The following is an 18,763-nucleotide window of genomic DNA, read 5'->3' as shown; positions in this document are numbered from 1 at the left end:
CAGAATCATCATCATGCTCCTCCCTCCTCTTGAACAAGAATCATCAGATGACACCCACAGAGAACATGGATGGAGCTCTTACTATGTGCCAGACACTGTGCGAAGCACTGTGTTACAGAAACTCCATAACGGCCTGTGCGGTAGGTGCCACCATTATCATCCTACAGATGAGAAAGTTAAGTCCACTGTGCGGTGAGCCTTCTGCCAGCCTTATTAAATCCCACGTGAGTGAGGAGGGCTTCAGAACCTTTTCTAAAATCAGAAGGCATTGCAGGTGGGTGGGGGGCCCTGGTGGGGGAACGTGGAAGTGCTGGGCTTGGCCTAGCTCAGCCGTGCCCTAGGCTCACGTGTGGGCTCCAGGTGAGGCTTGTTCCTTCTCCAGCCTTCTGTGGGCCAATTTAAGGAGGCTTGTGGGGAGTAGGCAATGTTTCTTCTCATTATGGCTGTCCCCAGGGCGCTTCTTCGTGTTGCTTGGGTCTTGCTTCTCCGTAAGGTCTGGGCAATGGGTCTACCTTGGGAGCTGGAGTGGCGGGTGGTGGGTGGGGGCCCTCCGTGGGGGCCCTCCCCCTGCCCTTCCCGTCCCTGAGCTGAGCTGAGCCTCCCTCTGCCAGCTGTGTACCTGGGGAGCCCCTGCGAGGATAACTCATCCCCCCATGCCTGGTCTGCGCCACCAGAGGAGCTGGACTTGGCATCCTGGAGATACTGGGAGGAGGGGACTTCCCTCCTGATGGCCTCTCTGTCAGGTGCCCTCCAACACTCAGCCCTACCTCCCAATGGCCCCTGACCTGGGACTCCCTTGCTGCCTCCCCCACTGAGAGCCCAGGACACCAGAGCCCCGTGTTACCTCCTCCTCCTCCCTGACCTTCACCCTGTGTCTGGGGAGCCAGGCTGAGCAGGAACCTCCAGAGTCCAGGGTCCTCCTTCTTAAGGGTTGAGCTGTCCAGCCAGGCCAAAATCAGGGGTAAGGGCCCACCCCCACCCTGCACCCCTGGCCTCTAGGACAGAGCTGGCATGCAGTAGATGCTCAACAAACACTACACAACTGCCTTAAATTCTTCTCCTTTCTAAAAAACCTTTCAACTCCTTTCTGGTCCTTGGTCTGCTCTAGGCCCTCTGCGACAAGATAATCCTTCTTCGAAGCAGCATGGCAAGGTGGTCAGGAGCCCAAATGGTAAAAAGAATTAACTGGGGACAATTCAGGGATGAGTCTGCTTACACACAGGCCAGCTGCTCATACTGACACAAAGCAAGCAGTTACTGGTAGGGACGGGGTAAAGATAAACTCAGCTTTTATTTTAGTACCATTGGTATCATCCAAATCTTGCCATATAACTTCAATCTTTAAATAGTTCTGGAAGAGCCCTTCGTTGGGAGTTTGAATCTAAGTTCTGCAGCTGATAGCTGCATGTAACTATGGGCAGATGGTAGCAGGACTTCCCAGCCTGTTTCCACATCTGTAAAATAGGGGCAGTTATGCGGTTCATATGGGGGTATGTGGAATAGCCCCTAATGGCAGCTAGGAGGATGCTCAGTGCTGGTCAAGCTTATTTGAGTAGCTTCCCTTCAGTCCTCCCATTCCCATTCCCTCCCCCTAGGGGAACTTGCCCAGGGCTTGCCCTCCAGTCTGACTGGGGGGACCCACTGAACCCCCTTGACCTGTGGTGCCTCTTCATTAGCAATTCCCCAGCGCAGGCTGCTCCTTGGGCGGTAGGCAGACAGCTCGGCTGCAGCTGACCCATCGTGAACCCTGCCTGGCCCCCTGAAGGACGCCTCCCTCAGCCCTCAACACACAGCTCCTGCAGGTGGCCCTCCAGGTACCGCATGGTGAGTCTTGTCCTGGTGCCTACGGAGCGGATGGAGAGTGAACCCCTGAGGGCTGCCCAAGGAGGGCAGAATGTGGGCCATGTGTACCATTCCTGTACCTGGCCTCAGTCTTCCACCCCTGGTGGGACAGATGTGCACCCATTTGGTAGATGAGGCTGGGGTAAGAACCAAAGTTCTCTCTGAGCTTCCATCACCCCATCTGTAAAACGGGCATAACACTTCTAGGACCATTCAGGAAAGAATGCAATAATGGCTGTGATTTACCAGGTATGCGGTAGGTGCTTGTTAGGGGGCAGCTGGCTAGGTACTAGGAATACCTCTTCCCTCCGGTGCCTCGCCACTTACCTTACGTGGAAGGCTTGTGGTTGACCCTAGAAGCCTGCATCCAGCTGGTGCTAAACTGGGCCATGAAGTTCTACATGGACAAGTGTGTGAACCTGAACCACTCTCAGAGGACATACACCCTCGTCTTCAACTGGGGGTCTGTGGGGTTTTGAGGGGTGGGGAGGGAGATAGGGTCAGATAGCTCATCCCTATCCTGTGGTCTTGCTTAGCTGGGCCACTGGTGTAATCACGTGTAGAAGTCTGTTTTTTGCACTTGGTCGTTAGTAACCAACCATTTATGGTGCCTGGCCTGAACTTGCTGGGGCCTGAAGCTGCCCACCTGGGCTGTGAGTAGCTTGGCAGAGGACGGACTGTCCTTCCCAGCCGGGGAGCAGGCCGTTGAGTGGTTGCAGGGGCCTTAAGAGTCTTGTCACTGGTGGCTGACTTTGTAACTTCTGCCCTTTGCTCAGGCTAAATACATCTGTTCCCAGACTCTAGTAATGGGGTGGACATTCTTTAATGAGGCTTTAGGGAGCAAGAAGGTCCCACAGAGTAAGCCTCTCCATGGCTTCCCGGGAAACTTGTTACGGCCAGTCTCCGAGGTGATGGTCCCTTGGGATCCCTTGTCTGTCCCCCAGTGCCTCTCAGTAGGCCCCGGTTCTGGACCTCGGTCCCGGTAGAATAATGAGACATTGCAGTTCAGCGTGGAGGCCTTCATGCTCAACGATGACGTGGAAAAGGATGAGGTGAGGGCGATGCCCCAGGTCGAGGTCGATCTGGGGATTCTCTTCCTGTTACTCTGCTTCCCCTCCCAGGGCTATCTTGGGCAGAGTTGGGGGTCAGCCCAGGAAAGGAGTGCTGGATCCCCTGATAGGTTTTCCAGATTTAGCAAATCAAAATTTAGGCCTTGCAGTTAAACATGAATTTCAGATAAATAATGAATTTCTTAGTTTAAATATGTCCCAAATATTACATGATATATATTTATACTAAATTTTTAAAGAATTAACCAAGCATCCTGTATTATCTGGCAACCCTCACCCTGAGAATGGCAGTGGGATAGGCATCCAGGGCTGGGACTTGGAGCCCACAGCCCTGGATTCGGCTGAGCTCTGACCAAAAGGCGAGGCCCTGGGAGTCTCGCATTTCCATGTGCAGGAGCAAGTCTGGGATCAAGCCTGGCCCAAGGATTGCACGGGGGGCTGGGAAGGCCCGCTCACCCCAGAGAGATTTTGATAGATGTGATTAGGACGGAGGAACCTGGGCACTGTGGCCTCTGTCCCAAAGGATGCTGGCAGCCTGGGGCAACTTGAAGCTTCCTTTCTTTACAGTAAGATACTTCCATCACGGGAGATACAGATGCACAAAAGACAATTAACACTGCTTGGAGATTATCCCAAAATGACACTATAATTTCCTGTCTGTACGTCTCTTTATAAGAGTCATACACTACACTTTTTCCCTTCCTTTTAAGAGCTGTTCTCAATGTTACCTGTTAAATCATATATAGAACAGAAAATGAAAATCCTGAAGCCCTGAGAATCACCAATCCTTGGGCATATACTAAGTTACTGTTTTATAAAATAGGTCTGCATATGCCATGATAGAATTTGTTTTCCTCCCACTGAATATCCCATTTCTCTGCATGGGAGAATACTTTTTTGACTAGTGGGTCAAAAATATCCTGGAGCTAGTGGGATCTTAGTTCTCTGACCAGGGATTGAACCCGTGTCCCCTGCAATGGAAATGCAGTCCTAACCACTGGACTGCCAGGGAGTTCCCAGGAGAATACAGTTTTGTATTCTCCCATGAATGTTAACAGCTAGAATTCCAGTCTGGTCGACTTGTAACTTAACCAGTGCCCTATGGCAGAAACTACCCATGGGTTCCAATCTGCCCCTGTTCTAAACCAGGGTTGCAATGAGGAAATGCCCATGGGTAAGGGAAAATCAGGAGAATTTTCTCTCCCTCTAAGGACCTATTATGGGCTGGGGCTGTGACAGTCACAGGCTGACCTGGCTTCTCCCTGCAGTGCCCAGTTGGATAAATGAGGCATAACGTAGTTCAACACAGGTGGTTGTGTTGGGGGGCATGGGAGCCCAAGAGGAGCCCTCTCACCTGGGGCTGGGGGCCTGGGTTCTTCCTTAAGTATATATCATCTGCTGGATGAGCATCTGGAGTTGGAAGAGACCCTTTGAGCCTGGCCAGAAATCCTGTTTTTACACCTCCTCCTACAGGTGAGTACTTCCTGTTTCAAGCTGTGGGAACCTGGGCAAACTCCTTTCCCATTTCTCTGAAATGAAAGTGTTGACCGCCATAATGCACAGGCCTTGGGTTCTGGAATCTGGGTAACTGGGAGAGATGGAAGACCTCAGCTAGCTCCGTACCTGGATGCTTCTCCCTCACCATGGGAAATCCTTATCCTGGAAATGTAGGTGGCCTCTACTTGGTACAGGAAAACCAGGACAAGGACCGAGAGGACTGGTCCCACCACCATCCAGGTTCACAGATACTCGTTTGTGGTCCTGTCCCCTCTGCCCTGTCCCATCTCCAACTTCCCTGCCTGCTCCTGGCTTTTCTTTTTTTACCTTGATGAGTAACTGTGGGCTCAGGGTAACTTCCAGCTGCCCCGCACGGCCTGCCCCACACCACTGGGCAGCCCTGAGGTGCTCCCCGGCCCCGTCCTTCCCAGCCTCCTGTAAGACGCTGAAGGACTTGCTGGCAGTGGTTCTGGCCGTCAGCTGCGTCACTCTGCTGTTGATGCTGATTCTGCTGTCCCTGAGGAAGGTGTTGGAGGCTTTCCAGCTGAGCTGCCTACTAGGCTGGCTGGGGAACACACTGAGGCGGGCCTGGACCAGGCCAGACACCGAGGAGAGGCAGCCGGTGGCCAGGGCAATGGAGAGACTGCCTTTGGAGGAGGAGACTGATGGAGTGTCCCAGACAACTGCTGAGGAAATCAGGGAGTCAGGGGGGCCCTTCAGAAGACCACTAAATCACCCTTCATATACACACAATAAAGCTTTCTACTTCTCTAGTGCTCTGGTCTTAACTCCCTCTGGTACTTGTTTGTGTTTGTACCATGTGCCGGGGGGCAAAGCTGACCTTAACTGTGTGGATGTGAAAGTGGATTCTCTGAAGAGGCTGCGGCAGTGCTGGGTTCCAGGGGAAGAGGATGGGGTCTGGTGCCTAATTAACATCAGGACAGAAGGTTGCCCTGGCCTGAGGTCTACAAGGTTAACTGGCCCAGACTTTCGGCCTCAGCTGCCTAATTTGAACCCCATCTTTTAAGGAAAACAGGCTGTGGTCACCATCTTTGCCTCCCAAGGGCAGCTGAGGTCTTTCCTTCCCTGTCTCTTCCCTGGCATTTCTGGGCTTTGGGAACTGGGACTTTACTTCCCTTCATACACAGTGGGGAGCCTGCAGGCCTTGGTCTTCCTGCCACTATACTGGTTGCTGACTGCTGCTGGAATGAGGGGGCCCATTAGCCAAGGCTAAGTGGGGTCTCTTTCCCTCCCCAGCCACCCCCTGGACACTCAGAACTGGAGCAAAGCATCCTGCCCCTGGGTGAGACTGGAGACCTGGAGGTTGGGAGCTGGAGGGCTGCTTCCCACCGACTGTGGCTATGGAGTAGGAGTGGGTTTGCTGTGGCTGGGCATCCACAGATACCAAGGGGCACTTTTTGATTCTTGGCTCCAGCCCTAGCCTAAGCTCTCTGCGCTGCCCCTGCCTCCTGGTAGCAAGTTCTTCCTCTGTTCAAAATGGGGTCTATAAACTGCAGTAGAGGAGCTTAGACAAATGCAGATAATCCAACAGCACTGCTCACAGCTGCCTCAGCCTCAAGGGTACAAAGGGTCCACCCCTTCATCCTCTGCCTCTGCTGCAGCCTGGGGGTGGGGTCTTTACCTCAGAGGGCAAGGGTGAGACCCCCTGTCCCTCCACGCTGTATCCCCGATGCTGAGCCATCCTCCCCCCATGACATCCTTGCCCCAACTGCAGGTGCTGCCACCATCTTCCAAGAGTATGAACCCATCCTCCTCTTCTCTGCCTCCCCACGTCCCTCTCCTCTCTCTCATTCCTTATTTGTAGGGTGGCCAGATAAAATATAGGACACTCAGTTAAATTTTAGTTTCAGATAAACAATACATTTTAAGTATGTCCCAAGTATTGCCTTTTTTCTTCTTCTAAATCTGACCACCTTTCTTCTTTTCCTCCTTCCTATCCACACCCCCACCCCAGCCCCCAGCTCAGAGTCGGCAGTCTTGTCCTGTTCTGGCAAGTTGCTGCAGTAACGTGAATTAGTGGTGGGAGGAGGGTGCCTTTAGCTCCAGTCCTATTTCTGCCACCCATGGGCTGAAGGAAACAAGGCCAGTGCATTTTGCGAGCTGTTTTTCATCTATAAAATGTGTCCATAAGTGCAGATGGAAAGTACTAGCTGCTGTTGAACATTAGCTTGATTAGTCTAAGAGTCAGGCCTCCTGTTCTGCCCATGGGTAAGCTCACCTCAGTGGGCTCGGCCCTCAGCTCATTCCCAAGGAACTTCAAGTCCTTTGGTTCCCAACCATCCACAGTCTCTGTGTAATTCGACTCCTCCTGTCAAGAGATGTGTCAGGACCTGGGGCTCAAGCCAGCAGCTCCATGTCCCTGAGGCCATGTCCCTGGAGCGAGAATGTCCTGGGGCCCTGGTATCTCCTCTAGTCACCCAGGGTCTTGGTGGATGGCAAGAGGCCGTGCTTCTCAGAGACCATATGAACAGTGGACCAGATGCTGGGCTTTGAAGCACAAGCCCTGCCCCCTCTGCTGTGAGTTTCCTTGGAAGAGCTGCTTAATTAGCATTGTGGGTCTCCATTGTTCCAGCTGCCCAATGGGCATAACACCTCCTCTGCCCACAAACTGAGATTGGAGAGGGTGACATCCAAGACACTTCCACTGGACGATCTAGGACAAACAAGTCATTCCTTCTCTCCTTCTCTGTAAAAGTAGGGTCTTAGGAAGCAGTATTATAGGGCAATTAAGAGCAATGTCTTTGGAGTGAAAAAAAAAACAGGTCTTGGATCTGCCACTTAAGAGGGCATGGGTTCGATCCCTGGTCAGGGAACTAAGATCTCGCAAGCTGTGTGGCACAGCCAAAAAAAAGAAAAAGAAAAAAAAAAGAGTTGTATGATGTTGGGTGAGTGACTTCACCTCTCTGAGCCTTGGTTTCCTTATGCATAGGTGACCATGATACGTGGCCTCAGGGTAGGCGTGTGAAATGGGCTAAACTCATAAAGCACTTGGCACTGTGTTTGGTACATAGAGAGCACTCAACGAATGACAGCTGTATTTTTATTTTATTATCGCCAGGCAGCAGCTAGAGCCAGATGTGACTTCCTTTGCTTCTAGGAAAGTGCCTTTAATTGCTTAAAACATAAGCTGTGAGTTGCAAGGGAAGGCGGTGAGGGTGGTAGAGATGGGCTGGGGAAGCTGTGTGCTGAGTCAGACAAAGCCTTCTCTAGGCAGCTCCTACCTACCCAAGGGGGCAGCCACTGCCATAGGTCTGGGGGCTGGGTCACCTGGGTCTCCAAGAGAGTCCATCCCCTCCAGGGCTCTGTCCCTGTCCGAGGTGCTGAAATCTCCCCTAGTACTTCTTATTTGCACACCCATGAATCACTTGCTCCCTACCTCCATTCAACTTCACAAGTATATATTGAGCATATACTATATAAGGAGTAGCAGCAAAAAGAATTTAGATACACATCCAACCGAGGTTGCTGATAACTCATGGAGAAAAAATTCATGCACACAAATGCCTCAGAAGTGAGGACAAAGGCTAGGAGACTCGTTTTCCTATTTTTTGGGTTTCAGGGACATCCACTTGTTCTCACCCTTGTTTCTTCCTTTTCTGCAACCTCGGCATTCTCCAAAGCTATGCCTCTCGTACCTTTCCTGATCTGACCACAGCATATGCATTTTCCCCAAGGCAGCTGTTTCTTTACTTACTAGTGTCACAGAGTCAAGAGGACTACTGAGCAATTTCTGGGGGAAGAGTAGGATATATAGGCCGAAAGCAGTCAGGGGTATCTTGGAAGTGAGGGAACTGCCCAGACATGGGTGAGCTCCTTGTCTTATTTCTGCATGCCCTCATCCAGAAGCAGCACCTACACTGTGAAGCTGACCTTCTTGGTGTGGACAAAGCTATAGGTATTGTCAAAGCGCAGGACATCTAGGGGGATAGATGGACAGACGGGTAGTTTGGCCTGGCTTCACACACTCCCTGCGCCCTGGCCATGGGGGAGAACAGGCTGTGTTCCCACCTGTTGTGTTTGCCAAGCTGGACCAAGTTCCCCCGACTGCTGTTCCCTTCCCCATGAGAACTGCCATTCCTGAGGCAGGGCCTGTAAACAGAAATTGACCTCCTCCTGGCATGTGCCCAGCCTGGCTTTAGTTGCACCAACTGGCAATGAGAACAACGGCCACTGCCTCCCATTGTGTCCACACCTGGACAGTCACATGATAGGTATGCGAGGGGGGCATTTCAGAACATCAGAGGCCTCCCAGGCCCCTTGATGAAGCGGGGTGCAGGGCGAGGCCTGTGCATGCCTTCTGCCTCATTACAGGCACCCGAGAGGTAGGAGTTGTAGCCTCTGCTTCACAGGTGAGCAAACCTGCGCTCAGTAAGACTTTTGCTCAGGGTTATGCAGCTACCACGAGGCTGAAGTGGGACCCTGGTACCATACTCAGCTGTGTGCCTCTGGACAAGCTGATTTACCTTTCAGAGGCCCAGTTTCCTCCTGGAGAATGTCACTGCCCTATTGTCCCTTGCCTGTGTCCTGCGGCCTGAGTGCTCTCAGCCCCTTCTGGCACACGATCGGATCGGTGCTCTCAAGTGTGAACCGAAAGAGTGACTGTATGGATGAATGGCACTGACCTAGGGTGTATGTTCCTTGGTGGGGGAGTGGTCACTACCCCTCTATTTCTTCCTATAAACCATGGCACAGGTGGCTCCAACCTTCCAGGGCTGGGGCCCAGCCAGGGCAGACTTACAGACGCCATCTTCCGTGCAGGTGAGTCTCCCATCCTCAGGCACCAGGTGGGCGTTGTTGCGCTGGTTGAGCTGCACCTCCGTCATCAACCCAGCCCACTGCCACTCCCCCATCTTGGTCTTCAGGAAAACCCCGAAGCCAATGTCTTCACCGTCAGATGAGAACTGCCACCTGTGTTGGGGGAAGGAGGGGAACAGGTCACTGCTCAGGCTGAAGGTCACTGCTCAGGGGCTAGGGCCCAGCCAGGGGTGGGTTGGTGGCCTGTTCCTTACCTGAGGACACAGCCTGGGAACAGGATCTCGTACTCCACCTGGTGCGAGGAGCTGCGGCTGATCTGCACCAAGTGCTCGTACTGAGTCTTCACCTGGTCCCGCACGTACATGGACTTGGGGATCTCCCCACCATAGTTGATTTGCAGACACGGAGCAAGATGGGCTTGCTCCCCACCTCTTGCATTGTTCATGCTGTTTCTCCTGCCTGAGATATTTCCCCATCTCCTGGAAGTATCCTGCTCATCCTGTCCTCCCCTACCAATCCCCCCCATCCTGGGAAGCCTGCTGTGTCCCTCCATACTCAATCAGGGCCTCTTCTGGGAACTTCCCCTCCCAGCTCATCCCTCTGGGTCAAAATTTCCCCATTTCTTGTTTGCCTGCACAGTTGCTGAGGGCTCTGTCAGGGCAGGGCTGGGACTAACTCAATACCTGGCTCACAGGGGTTTCTCCATAGACATTTGTGGAATGAATGAGAGGGTGAGAAAGGAACCGAGCTCTACTCCTCCACCCTCCCCTGTTCTGGGGCTCTTCATACCTTAGTTAAATATTTGGGGTTCCCATCTGGGTCGGTCAGGGTCCCCCCAAACTGGGCAGGCAGTTCTTCAGGACTGATGAGTTTTAGCAAACCTTCCTTCCAGCTGTCTGTGGGGAGAGGGGTTGAAGGGGGCCTATTGAGCATGGAGGGGACCCATCAGCCCCCCTCTTACCAGGAGGACCTGACCTTGGGGAGAAGCCCTACAGGAGCTAGGCTGCCAGGGCCCATTCCCTGGGCCCCCAAGCCTTAGGCTGCAGAAATGTCTTCCAGCATTGTGTTGCTATGGAAACATGTTTTCCCTGGCTGATGGGTTTGCACATTTTTGAGGGTCTCCCAGTCATAAGCAGTCACAATTAGAGTTGTCTAATTGTTTCAAGGAGCCTAATGAGGTCAAGGACCATGTCAGGGGCCACACTGTGTGCAAGTGGCATACACAAGTCAGACCTCTGGGTGGAGAGGGATAGCCCTGGGTCTTTGAAAGGACCTCCCCCTCTCTGCTGCTTAATCACCACAATCATAATGCCCATTATTGTTCTTCATGCCCTATGCAAAGCTCTAAGTGTTCTGTATCCTGGGGTGTCACCATGGCCCCAGACCTATAACCAATTCAAGTTATCCCCTGCTGTGGCCATGGGAGATACCAGTGGGATGAGAAGGAAGACCATAATGCCTGGCATCTCACAGCCAAATGCACAGAACCCTGTGCGCCACCAAATGGGGCAGAGGCCTGGACGTGGGTCTGGAGTGTGGCAGTTACCCACACTGCTCCAGGATTTGGGGGCTACCTTGTGATCCACCCAGCTCCCTACCCCAGTGGATCTAGGCAGAGGCAGAGACTCAGGTATCAGAAAGGGAGAGAAAACAGGATTTGTTAGATTCATCCCCATCCCCCTGGATCCTCAGATCTCCTGATTTGATGATCTGACCATTCTGATTATGAGATGTTATCCTCCAAGCTCAGGGTCACTGGTTGAGTTTAAGAACTATTTCTCTTCTCTATTTCTTTTTTTTTGTCATTAAAACATTTTTTTTGCCCACTTATAAAGGTAATACATGTAATTCTGAAAGTTTAGAAATACATTAAAAAATTATAAACCACCTGATTTCTTGCTAACCACAAATTATTTTGTTGTATTTCCTTCTAGAAATATATTGTTTTTATAAAAATAAGACCATACTATCCACACCACTTTATAATCTATTTTTCTTTTAACTTAATGACATTTCCCATGACATCAAATCACTTTTCATGGCTGCCCAATCATTCATCAAATGGATGCATTGTTACTTACTTACCCAGTCCGTCCTTATTGAGCATTCCTTCTCTGAATCACTTCTCCTCTTCCTGCTCTTCTTCCTCATCCTCTTCAGCCCAAATTGCCTTTAGAAGCACTGAGGCGATGAGTGTTGAAAAGAAACTGATGCCCATAGCCCAGAGGTTGACTAGCAACCAAACTGAAACTGAAAAGGAGAAAGATGTGGAGGTTTTAGTCACCAAAGAGGTATGGCAGGGAGTAAGACAGAGGTTAACAGGATAGACTCTATAGTGTAAGACCCATTTCATCTTTGAGAAGGAGGAGCCTCTGACTTTAGGTGATGTGTGGATCTCTGGAGGGGGTGATGGACCAAACTTACTCCAAAGATCATACGTAGAGCTTAGGGGATGGAGCTGGAATTACTTATTTCCCAACATGATAATTTTCCTGTGAGTGTCCTCACTCAAGAAGGGCTTCATGAGGTTGTATCCCACAGGGAACAGTTTGGTGGCTGGAGAGATATAAGCAAGTATAATGGGGAAAAGATAATTCCACTGGGCCACTCTCTCCATAACAGTCATAGCCAACAATGTGGAGGAATAATGAGTTACCTTGGCAAGTTCCAGTGCCCTGCGCCTGACAAACCATCCAACCAATCGGTCAACTAAAACAAGCAGCCAACTAACCAACCACCCAATCAATCATCCAATGTACCAAACAGCCAGCAAACCAGCCAAAAAATAGCCAATCAATTCACCTTCTCACCAACCTATCAGTCAGCCTACCAATCAAACAGCCAACCTACCAAATAGTCAAACAACCAATCAACATGTCAGCCAATCAGTAAACCGATCAGCTAATTAAACAACCAGCTAACTGCCCAACCAACCGCCTCTTCCAGTCAGTCAACCATTCAAACCAGCAATCAACCATCCAAGATACAGCCAAGCAACAAATCAGCCAACCAACTAACCAATCTGCCAACTAGCCACTCACCCACATAGGCAATCAAAATGCTAACTAGTCACTCAGTCTACCAAGCTAACAACTATCCAACCAGACAACCAGATATCCAACTAACCACCAGCCAACCAGCCAGCTAAACAACTGGCCAGTCAAATAGACAAAAACTAAGCAATGAATCAACCAGTCACCCATCAAACGTATATCCATCTTTCTATCCACCCACCCACCCAAACAACAACCACCCAAATACCTATTGAGTTTCCACCTGGCCCCAGGCCTGTGAGGGATACAACAGAAGTGGAGAATCAGAGGCCCTGCCTTCAACAAGCAGACAACCCAAGGAAAACAGGATGAATACACACAAGACAACTGGAGGCCCCAGAAAGCAGTTGACAGGAAAGGCCAGACTGGGCTGCACCAGCTGCCAGTGCCAGAGGCAGTTTGAGGAGGGAGAGATCAACATGGGTGGGAAAGGTGAGGGGGGATTCCTGGAAGAACTGAGGTGGGAGCTGCCTCTTCTTGCAGTAAAGCCAACCACAGAAGTTACCATTTATGGAGAAGTTACTCTGTTTCAGGCACTCTGATTTGCATGCAGCCAAATAACCAACCTGCCTCACTGCTATCCAGGGAAAAAGGCACTAGTATTGTCCCCAGGGTGCAGATAAGGAATTGGAGGCACAGGGGAGTGAAGTCACCGGCCACACACCTTTCACAATGAGCATGAACTTCAGGGTCTCTGGGTAATTCTCTTCAAGGAGGCCAAAGAACTGTGGAACCAAGAAAGACCCCATGAGAGCCCACACCTCTTCTTCTCCTACCCCCATTCCCTTTGCAACCTCCCTTCTGGAGGATTCAGAGGGCTGTGGAGGGTTTCCCTTCTTTCCATCACCTCCATGGCCCCTGGAGGAAATCTCACCCCAGACTATTGCAACCATAACCTGTTATTACATAACAATAATCATTTTTAGAGCAAATGTTATAACAACGGTAGTATATAATAATAATTTATGTAATAGTAAATAAAACGTTTACTGTTTATTAAACGCTATTTGCCAAGCACTTGTGTATACACTTTACATAACAACTCACTGAAATATCCCTACATCCCTTTGAAGTGCAATCAGTATCCCCATTTTGTAAGTGAGGAAAATAAAGCATGGAGGGATAAAGCTACTCGCCTGAGTCACAGAGCTAGGGATGACAGGGCTGGGCGGGGTTTGTCTGAAGCTGGCCCCTATGGACTCAGTACAGTGTTGTCCCTGAGGCCTGTTCTGTGGGATCTTCCAGCCAACATATCTTTGGGTCCTGAGCTGCAGTGATGGGGCCCAGGAAGGCCACCACCTTTTACCAGATCCTGGCTCTGAGTTAGCAGCAAGGTCACAGCAGGCCAAGCTGGTCGTTAGAGCAAGCAGGGGTGCCCAGGGGCCTTTCCCCACCTCCTGGTACACTTCCACCAGGGGTTTCCAGAAGTGCTTCAGCCCCAGGCCTTCACAGTCAAATATCATCACGATGGTCTCAATCTTCCTCCCCAGCTGTGAGGATGAGAGCAAGGATCAGGGTGCAGGCTCAGAACTTGGGAGATGGTGACCCCAGCACATGACCCTTCAGGGCTTCTCCCACATTCCTACTTTGCCCTCAGATGAATGAGTGGACAAAACAGTGAATGCATTTACTACCCATCCATCCACCATCCACCCATCCACCCATCATGTCTATCCATCCACCCATTAATTGACCCACCCACTCATCAGTTCACCCATCCATCCCTTCATACTGCTGTTTATTCAGCCATTCATTCCTCCATTTGTCCAACTAATATTTATTAAGCACCTATTTTGAGCCAGACACTGTAAGTATAGCATGTAGCTCAATAATCCAGAGTTCTTGTCCTTAAAGAGTTCACAGGCTGGTTGGGGAGACTGACAAGCAACCAGATCCCCACGGTCCTGAAGTGAGAGCTGGACAACATGGGAGCTGTGGGAACACACGTTAACCCAGATGGGGGCCTCAGAGAAAGTGACAGTTTGAGACCTGAAAGATAGACAGGAGAGAGCCGAGGGAAGTGTGTGTGCTGGAGGTCGGGCTATCCAGACAGAGGAACAACAGGGGCAAAGACTCTGAGGGAATAACAGTAGCTAATAGCATTCTGAGAAATATGAATCAGGCCCTGTATGCCAGCCATATACTTGCATTATCTAATTTAATCTTTGCAAACATTATTATTGTCCCTGTTCTATAGGTGAGGAACCAGGCTCAGGGAGGTGAGGTAACTTTCCAAGGTGGCAAAGTTACCACCACCAAAGTTACCACTTTCCAAGGTGGAAAACCAGTACACCCATCTGGGAAGCAGCAGAGCTGGTGTTTGACCACACAGCCCTCTGACTGTAACAGCAGAGAGCACAGGTGTGTTCCTGGGACCAAGTCCCCTGGCAGCCTCACCTGCTCTGTCTGCAGGTCACACTTGTGCAGGATGCGCTCACAGTCCCTCATCTTGGTCTTGAGCAGGTCCTGCTTGGTGACAGAGAAAAGCAGGCCCTTGGGGTCAAGCGGCCCGATGATGTCATACCACACAGGGCAGCCATCATGGTCACAGCCACACAGGGCCCCAGGCATGTACTTCTGGATCACCTGGGCATGGACAAACACACGGAACTTGGCATCATGCACCTCCCAGAGATACCCAGACCAGGCTGCCGTGGGTGGCCTGAGCCAACACATACCGTGGTACAAGCACTGTCCCTCTACTGGAGGGCGGCTCTACTGTCCAGGTAAGAAAACTGAGGGGCTTGCAGGAGGAGGTCTTGCTCACAGCAGGTACATGGCCAAGGCAGGTCTCAGCCGCGCCTGCTTGAGGCCTCTGGGCTCCTTAGTTCTGCCCCCAATGTCTCCCGTGTCCCTTTCCATGGAAAGGAGTTGGGCTTAGTGATGAAGAATATGGATTCTGAAGGTCACAGACCTGGTTCAAAAACAGATGCTACTGCTTCCCTCCTGTGCATCCTTGAGCAAGTGATGCCACCTATCTGAGCCCCATTCCCTCTCCTCTGTTGGGGAAAGTCCCCAAGATCACACAGTGCCTGACTCAGAGCTTGTGCTCCACAAATGAAACTAGGACCACTGCTTTACTAAGATGCCGGTGGTGGGACTCTTCTCCCAACTTCTTGGTGAGCTAAGTTTCTTTCCCACCTAGACAGGATGCTTTGACCAAGGCCCTAGGGGTGAGGGCTCAGAGCCACGAGCTAACTCTGGCGGTGAAGAGCCTGGATTTGGAGGACAGACAAGCTTGAGCTCAAATCCCAGCTCCACCTTGGGGCTGTGGGACTTTGGGTGGGCTGCTTAACCATTGCTGGGCTTCAGTGTCCTCATGTGTACAATGGGGACAACAGTACCCATTTCATGGGGTTGTGAGGATTAAATGAGATCATGCAGATAAAGTCTTAACTTACGCTTGGACCTCATAAGCCCCCAGGAAATAGTCATAATTGTTATAGGAGAGGTGCCTGCACACTCATGGTCTTTGCTACCCTCCACTCACGGTCCCGATGATCCAGAGACTGCTCGGGTGGTAAGTCTATAAGAGACTGGGGGCTGTGCAGGTGTTGGCTCACCTCGGGGGGCTGCCAATCAGTATGTGGTCAATGTCCATGGTCTTCCGGAACTCCATGTACTGAAAGGGAGTTGAGTGGTAAGGTCTCACTGGGCTCCCAGCACCCCTGAGGAGGGGCTGGAGGTAGGGGCTGGAGGCAGGGATTGCCCCCACAAAGCCCCTCGCCAAATTTCCAGGGAGGGGGATGGGTCTCACCTTGTGGAACATGACCTCTGATTTCTGCAGGTTGAAATTCTGAGCTGTGAGAAGATGGAAAGAAGGCATGGGGTGGGAAAGAGGTTGCCTTGCAGTCATCTTGCCCTGGTCCTGGGCAGTGAGGGGCTATGGAGGGCACTGGGGGCCTGGGTGGGACCTCCCTTTCCTGTCCCCTCCCCTCTCCTGCACCTGAACATGTGAAGCAAGGTGGTATGGTAGGATCCTGAGAGCCCTGGGTCCTTCTGGAGCAGCTGGGACAAGGGCCCTCTCACTGCCCCCTCACTGTGACCTCCCCCACCTCTGCCCTCACCTCAGAGCCAGCGCAGAAGGAAATAGTCACCTGGGTTGGGCAGGGCAGGCAACACATCCTGGACATTTTCTCGGAACTGGGAAGAGACGTTGATTGAAGAGGTTTTCACACTGAGCCTTTGCCCCAGACTCAGTGATTGTTTTCGTCTTGCCTCCTTCTCTTCCAGTGCAGTCTGGCCTACAGTGATGGAGGATGGGTGGGTGGATGGATGGGTAGGTGAATGGGAGGAAGGATACATGGGTGAGTAAATAGAAAGAAGAAAGAATGGATGGATGGATGGGAAAAAAGGAAGGACAAATCAATGAATAGTGGATGGACAGAAGGAGAGATGGGTGTGTGAGTAGACAGACGGGTGGGTGGGAGTAGAAGGATGGATGGAAGAAAAGATAAATGGGTGGATGGGTGGGTAAGTAGATTGGAGTATGAATGTATTCTTAGTTCTTTTCATGTGTTAGCCCACCAAGGCTTCTGTCTTTTTTTCCATCCCATTTTCTACAAAAACATTGTTAGCGATTATGTGTCCTCTTCCCCATTGACCGTGGGGATGACAACAAACTCTGCTCCATCTCTCAGCTCTTACAGACAGGTCATCTGTCAGGGTCCTGGGGAGTGAAAGGGAACAGAGTCAGAGGGCAGACCATCTTCAGCTCCCACCTAAGGGGAGGTGGGGAGGGGCATGTCAGGTAAAGGTCTCTGGGTCTGGCTCCTGGATGAGAAGTCAGGCTTGATCTGGCACCCACACTATTGCCCGGAAGTGGTGCTGTTCCCTCAACCTCTGCCCTGGACAGGGCTGATGTCACCAGGCACTGGGAGACCTGACTCTGGGTGAGGTGATGACAAAGAGACAATGTCAAGGACATGCTGAATCAACAGAGTGGGGCAGTGTTCCAGCCACCGCCCTCCCTCCTCCTCTCAGCCCTTTTCCCCTGGCTCTCACCTTGGCCAGGGTCTCTGCCTGCTTGGGGCTCAGGTCTCCGACTCGGCCACTCATGGTGCTGGGTGAGGCTGGAGGAGTGGAGGCCACTGCAGGCAGAGGCCAAGTCTGGTCTGTGGTCCTGACCAAGCGGAGCCTTTTGCCCCCACTCCTGGGCGTGGCTCCAGGCGTCTCCTTCTTGGCCAGCTGTTGGGTTGCACATTACATAATTGGGATTAAGTGAGGTCCCGTGCTTGGCTCTGGGATAGTTTGGGGTGGGGGAGGCAGGTGTACAAGGGAGCGCGTGTCAGAGGTCCCCTGCCAGGTGGAAGAGGCTGGGAGGAAATGAGGCTGGCTTCCCATGGCATGGGAGTCCAGGCTAGGTACCTGTAGAACCCCCCTCAGTGCTCCCCAGGCCTCCAGGGAAGGTAGGATTTCAGGGGGAGTGAGGACTGCTCCCTGCAGGCACCCCTTCTCTCTGACCCTCAGTCTCCCCATCTCACTAAGGAAGAGACCCCGCACCTACGGTTCTGCAAATGTCACCCTCACCCAGCTGTGATGGCTAGGAGTCAGGGACTTAGTCTAGTAAACAGTTCATTCACTTTGTCGGGGTGGGAGGCTCATGTCTTTTTGCAACAAATGTCCATATTCAAGAGGAGACAGGCTGGGGCAGAAAAATGGAACTCGAAAGGTGTCCTTGCTCAAGGTTTTTTTTCCCCACAGGGCTGACGCTGCTCTTCCTGTCTTTCAAATTCTATCCTGTGGTGCTGGTCCCTCACCTTCAATACGGGGAAGGGTTGAGTTCCCCCAACCCTGCTGCCCTCCCTTCTCATCGCAGAGGTCATGGGGACACAAGGGTCCTTGTCCAGGACCTCGCATCCCCTGGGTCCTAAGGGAGAGGTGGGGCATGTTGATGCCCTTGGGGCGGTAAGGGTGCTTCTTGGGATTTTAAACATCTGATCAGTGAGGGGCGTCCACCACTTGTGCCAGGTGATGAGGGAAGCCCAGAAGGCTTCCCTGTCCTTTGAGATACATAGACTGTCAAGGGTCATGCACGTCTAAGGGATTCTCCAGCTGTCAGAAGCTCCGAGAGGGCAGAGGCCACATTGTCAATGACTGTTTATAAGGAAACCAGGAGTGCATCTGCTTGAGACCACAGTACAGCCACATGGCCGCATCTTCCAGGCCTCGAGGGGGTCCACATGGGCTGAAAGTTTCCCCTGGTCTAGCCTCAGACCCAACAGCTGGGTTAACTCAAGCCCCTCTTCCCAGTGCTGTCCCAGGTCCTCTACCCCCAGGGCATTCCTGGTCCTCACCCCTGGGCTGTCTTGGGACCTCTTTACGCTGATGTGGGTTAGCGCTGACACCTCCTTGCTCTGGGCCTTGATAGAATTGGGTCCAGAAGGAGAAGGGGGTCTGTCTTTGCCGATCTCCCTCCATCCAGGGTGCCCGCCACGTGCACTCAGGAGCAGTTAGGTACCTCTCCACACCCCGGTCCCGCCTCACTTCACATTCCAGCCTCTTTCTGCAAAGCCCGCAGCTGCC

At 51.9% G+C, this 18,763-nt stretch overlaps 2 protein-coding genes across 3 annotated transcripts; both read right to left on the bottom strand.

Moving 5' to 3' along the window:
- Positions 1–3,174: 3,174 nt before the first annotated feature.
- On the bottom strand, positions 3,175–11,429 carry LOC309970527 (uncharacterized protein). Of its 2 annotated transcripts, none has more exons than XM_082852964.1 (5): positions 11,267–11,429; positions 9,975–10,081; positions 9,440–9,561; positions 9,169–9,338; positions 3,175–5,092 (listed from the first exon to the last, which is right to left on the bottom strand). In XM_082852964.1, exons 1-5 carry the CDS (start codon positions 11,334–11,336, stop codon positions 4,551–4,553), a joined length of 1,011 nt encoding a protein of 336 aa, XP_082709090.1. In that variant the 5' UTR covers positions 11,337–11,429; the 3' UTR covers positions 3,175–4,550. The 2 variants fall into 2 exon arrangements, with proteins under 2 accessions (XP_082709090.1, XP_082709091.1); XM_082852965.1 differs by having other exon boundaries at positions 9,440–9,501.
- Positions 11,430–13,652: 2,223 nt separating this feature from the next.
- SEC14L3 (SEC14 like lipid binding 3) lies at positions 13,653–15,857 on the bottom strand (the record flags this gene model as incomplete). Its single annotated transcript, XM_082852966.1, is given in 4 exon segments — positions 13,653–13,716; positions 14,524–14,824; positions 15,802–15,821; positions 15,824–15,857. Coding segments are annotated over 4 exon segments (360 nt in total). The 3' UTR covers positions 13,653–13,711.
- Between the last annotated feature and the right edge of the window lie 2,906 nt (positions 15,858–18,763).

Source organism: Leucopleurus acutus (assembly GCF_964270905.1).
Source record: "Leucopleurus acutus genome assembly, chromosome: 13".
Classification (NCBI taxonomy): Eukaryota; Metazoa; Chordata; class Mammalia; order Artiodactyla; family Delphinidae; genus Leucopleurus; species Leucopleurus acutus.
This window is presented reverse-complemented; position numbering and strand designations above follow the sequence as displayed.

What these genes read in the sequence shown, in the direction of transcription:
- LOC309970527 (XM_082852964.1), bottom strand. Translation starts at nt 11,336, where the DNA reads ATGAGGAAGAAGAGCAGGAAGAGGAGAAGTGATTCAGAGAAGGAATGC. An exon ending in ACCCCAAATATTTAACTAAG is followed by an intron (nt 9,562 to 9,974) that starts GTATGAAGAGCC and finishes TATGGTGGGGAG; the next exon opens with ATCCCCAAGTCCATGTACGT. An exon ending in TTCCCAGGCTGTGTCCTCAG is followed by an intron (nt 9,339 to 9,439) that starts GTAAGGAACAGG and finishes CCCCCAACACAG; the next exon opens with GTGGCAGTTCTCATCTGACG.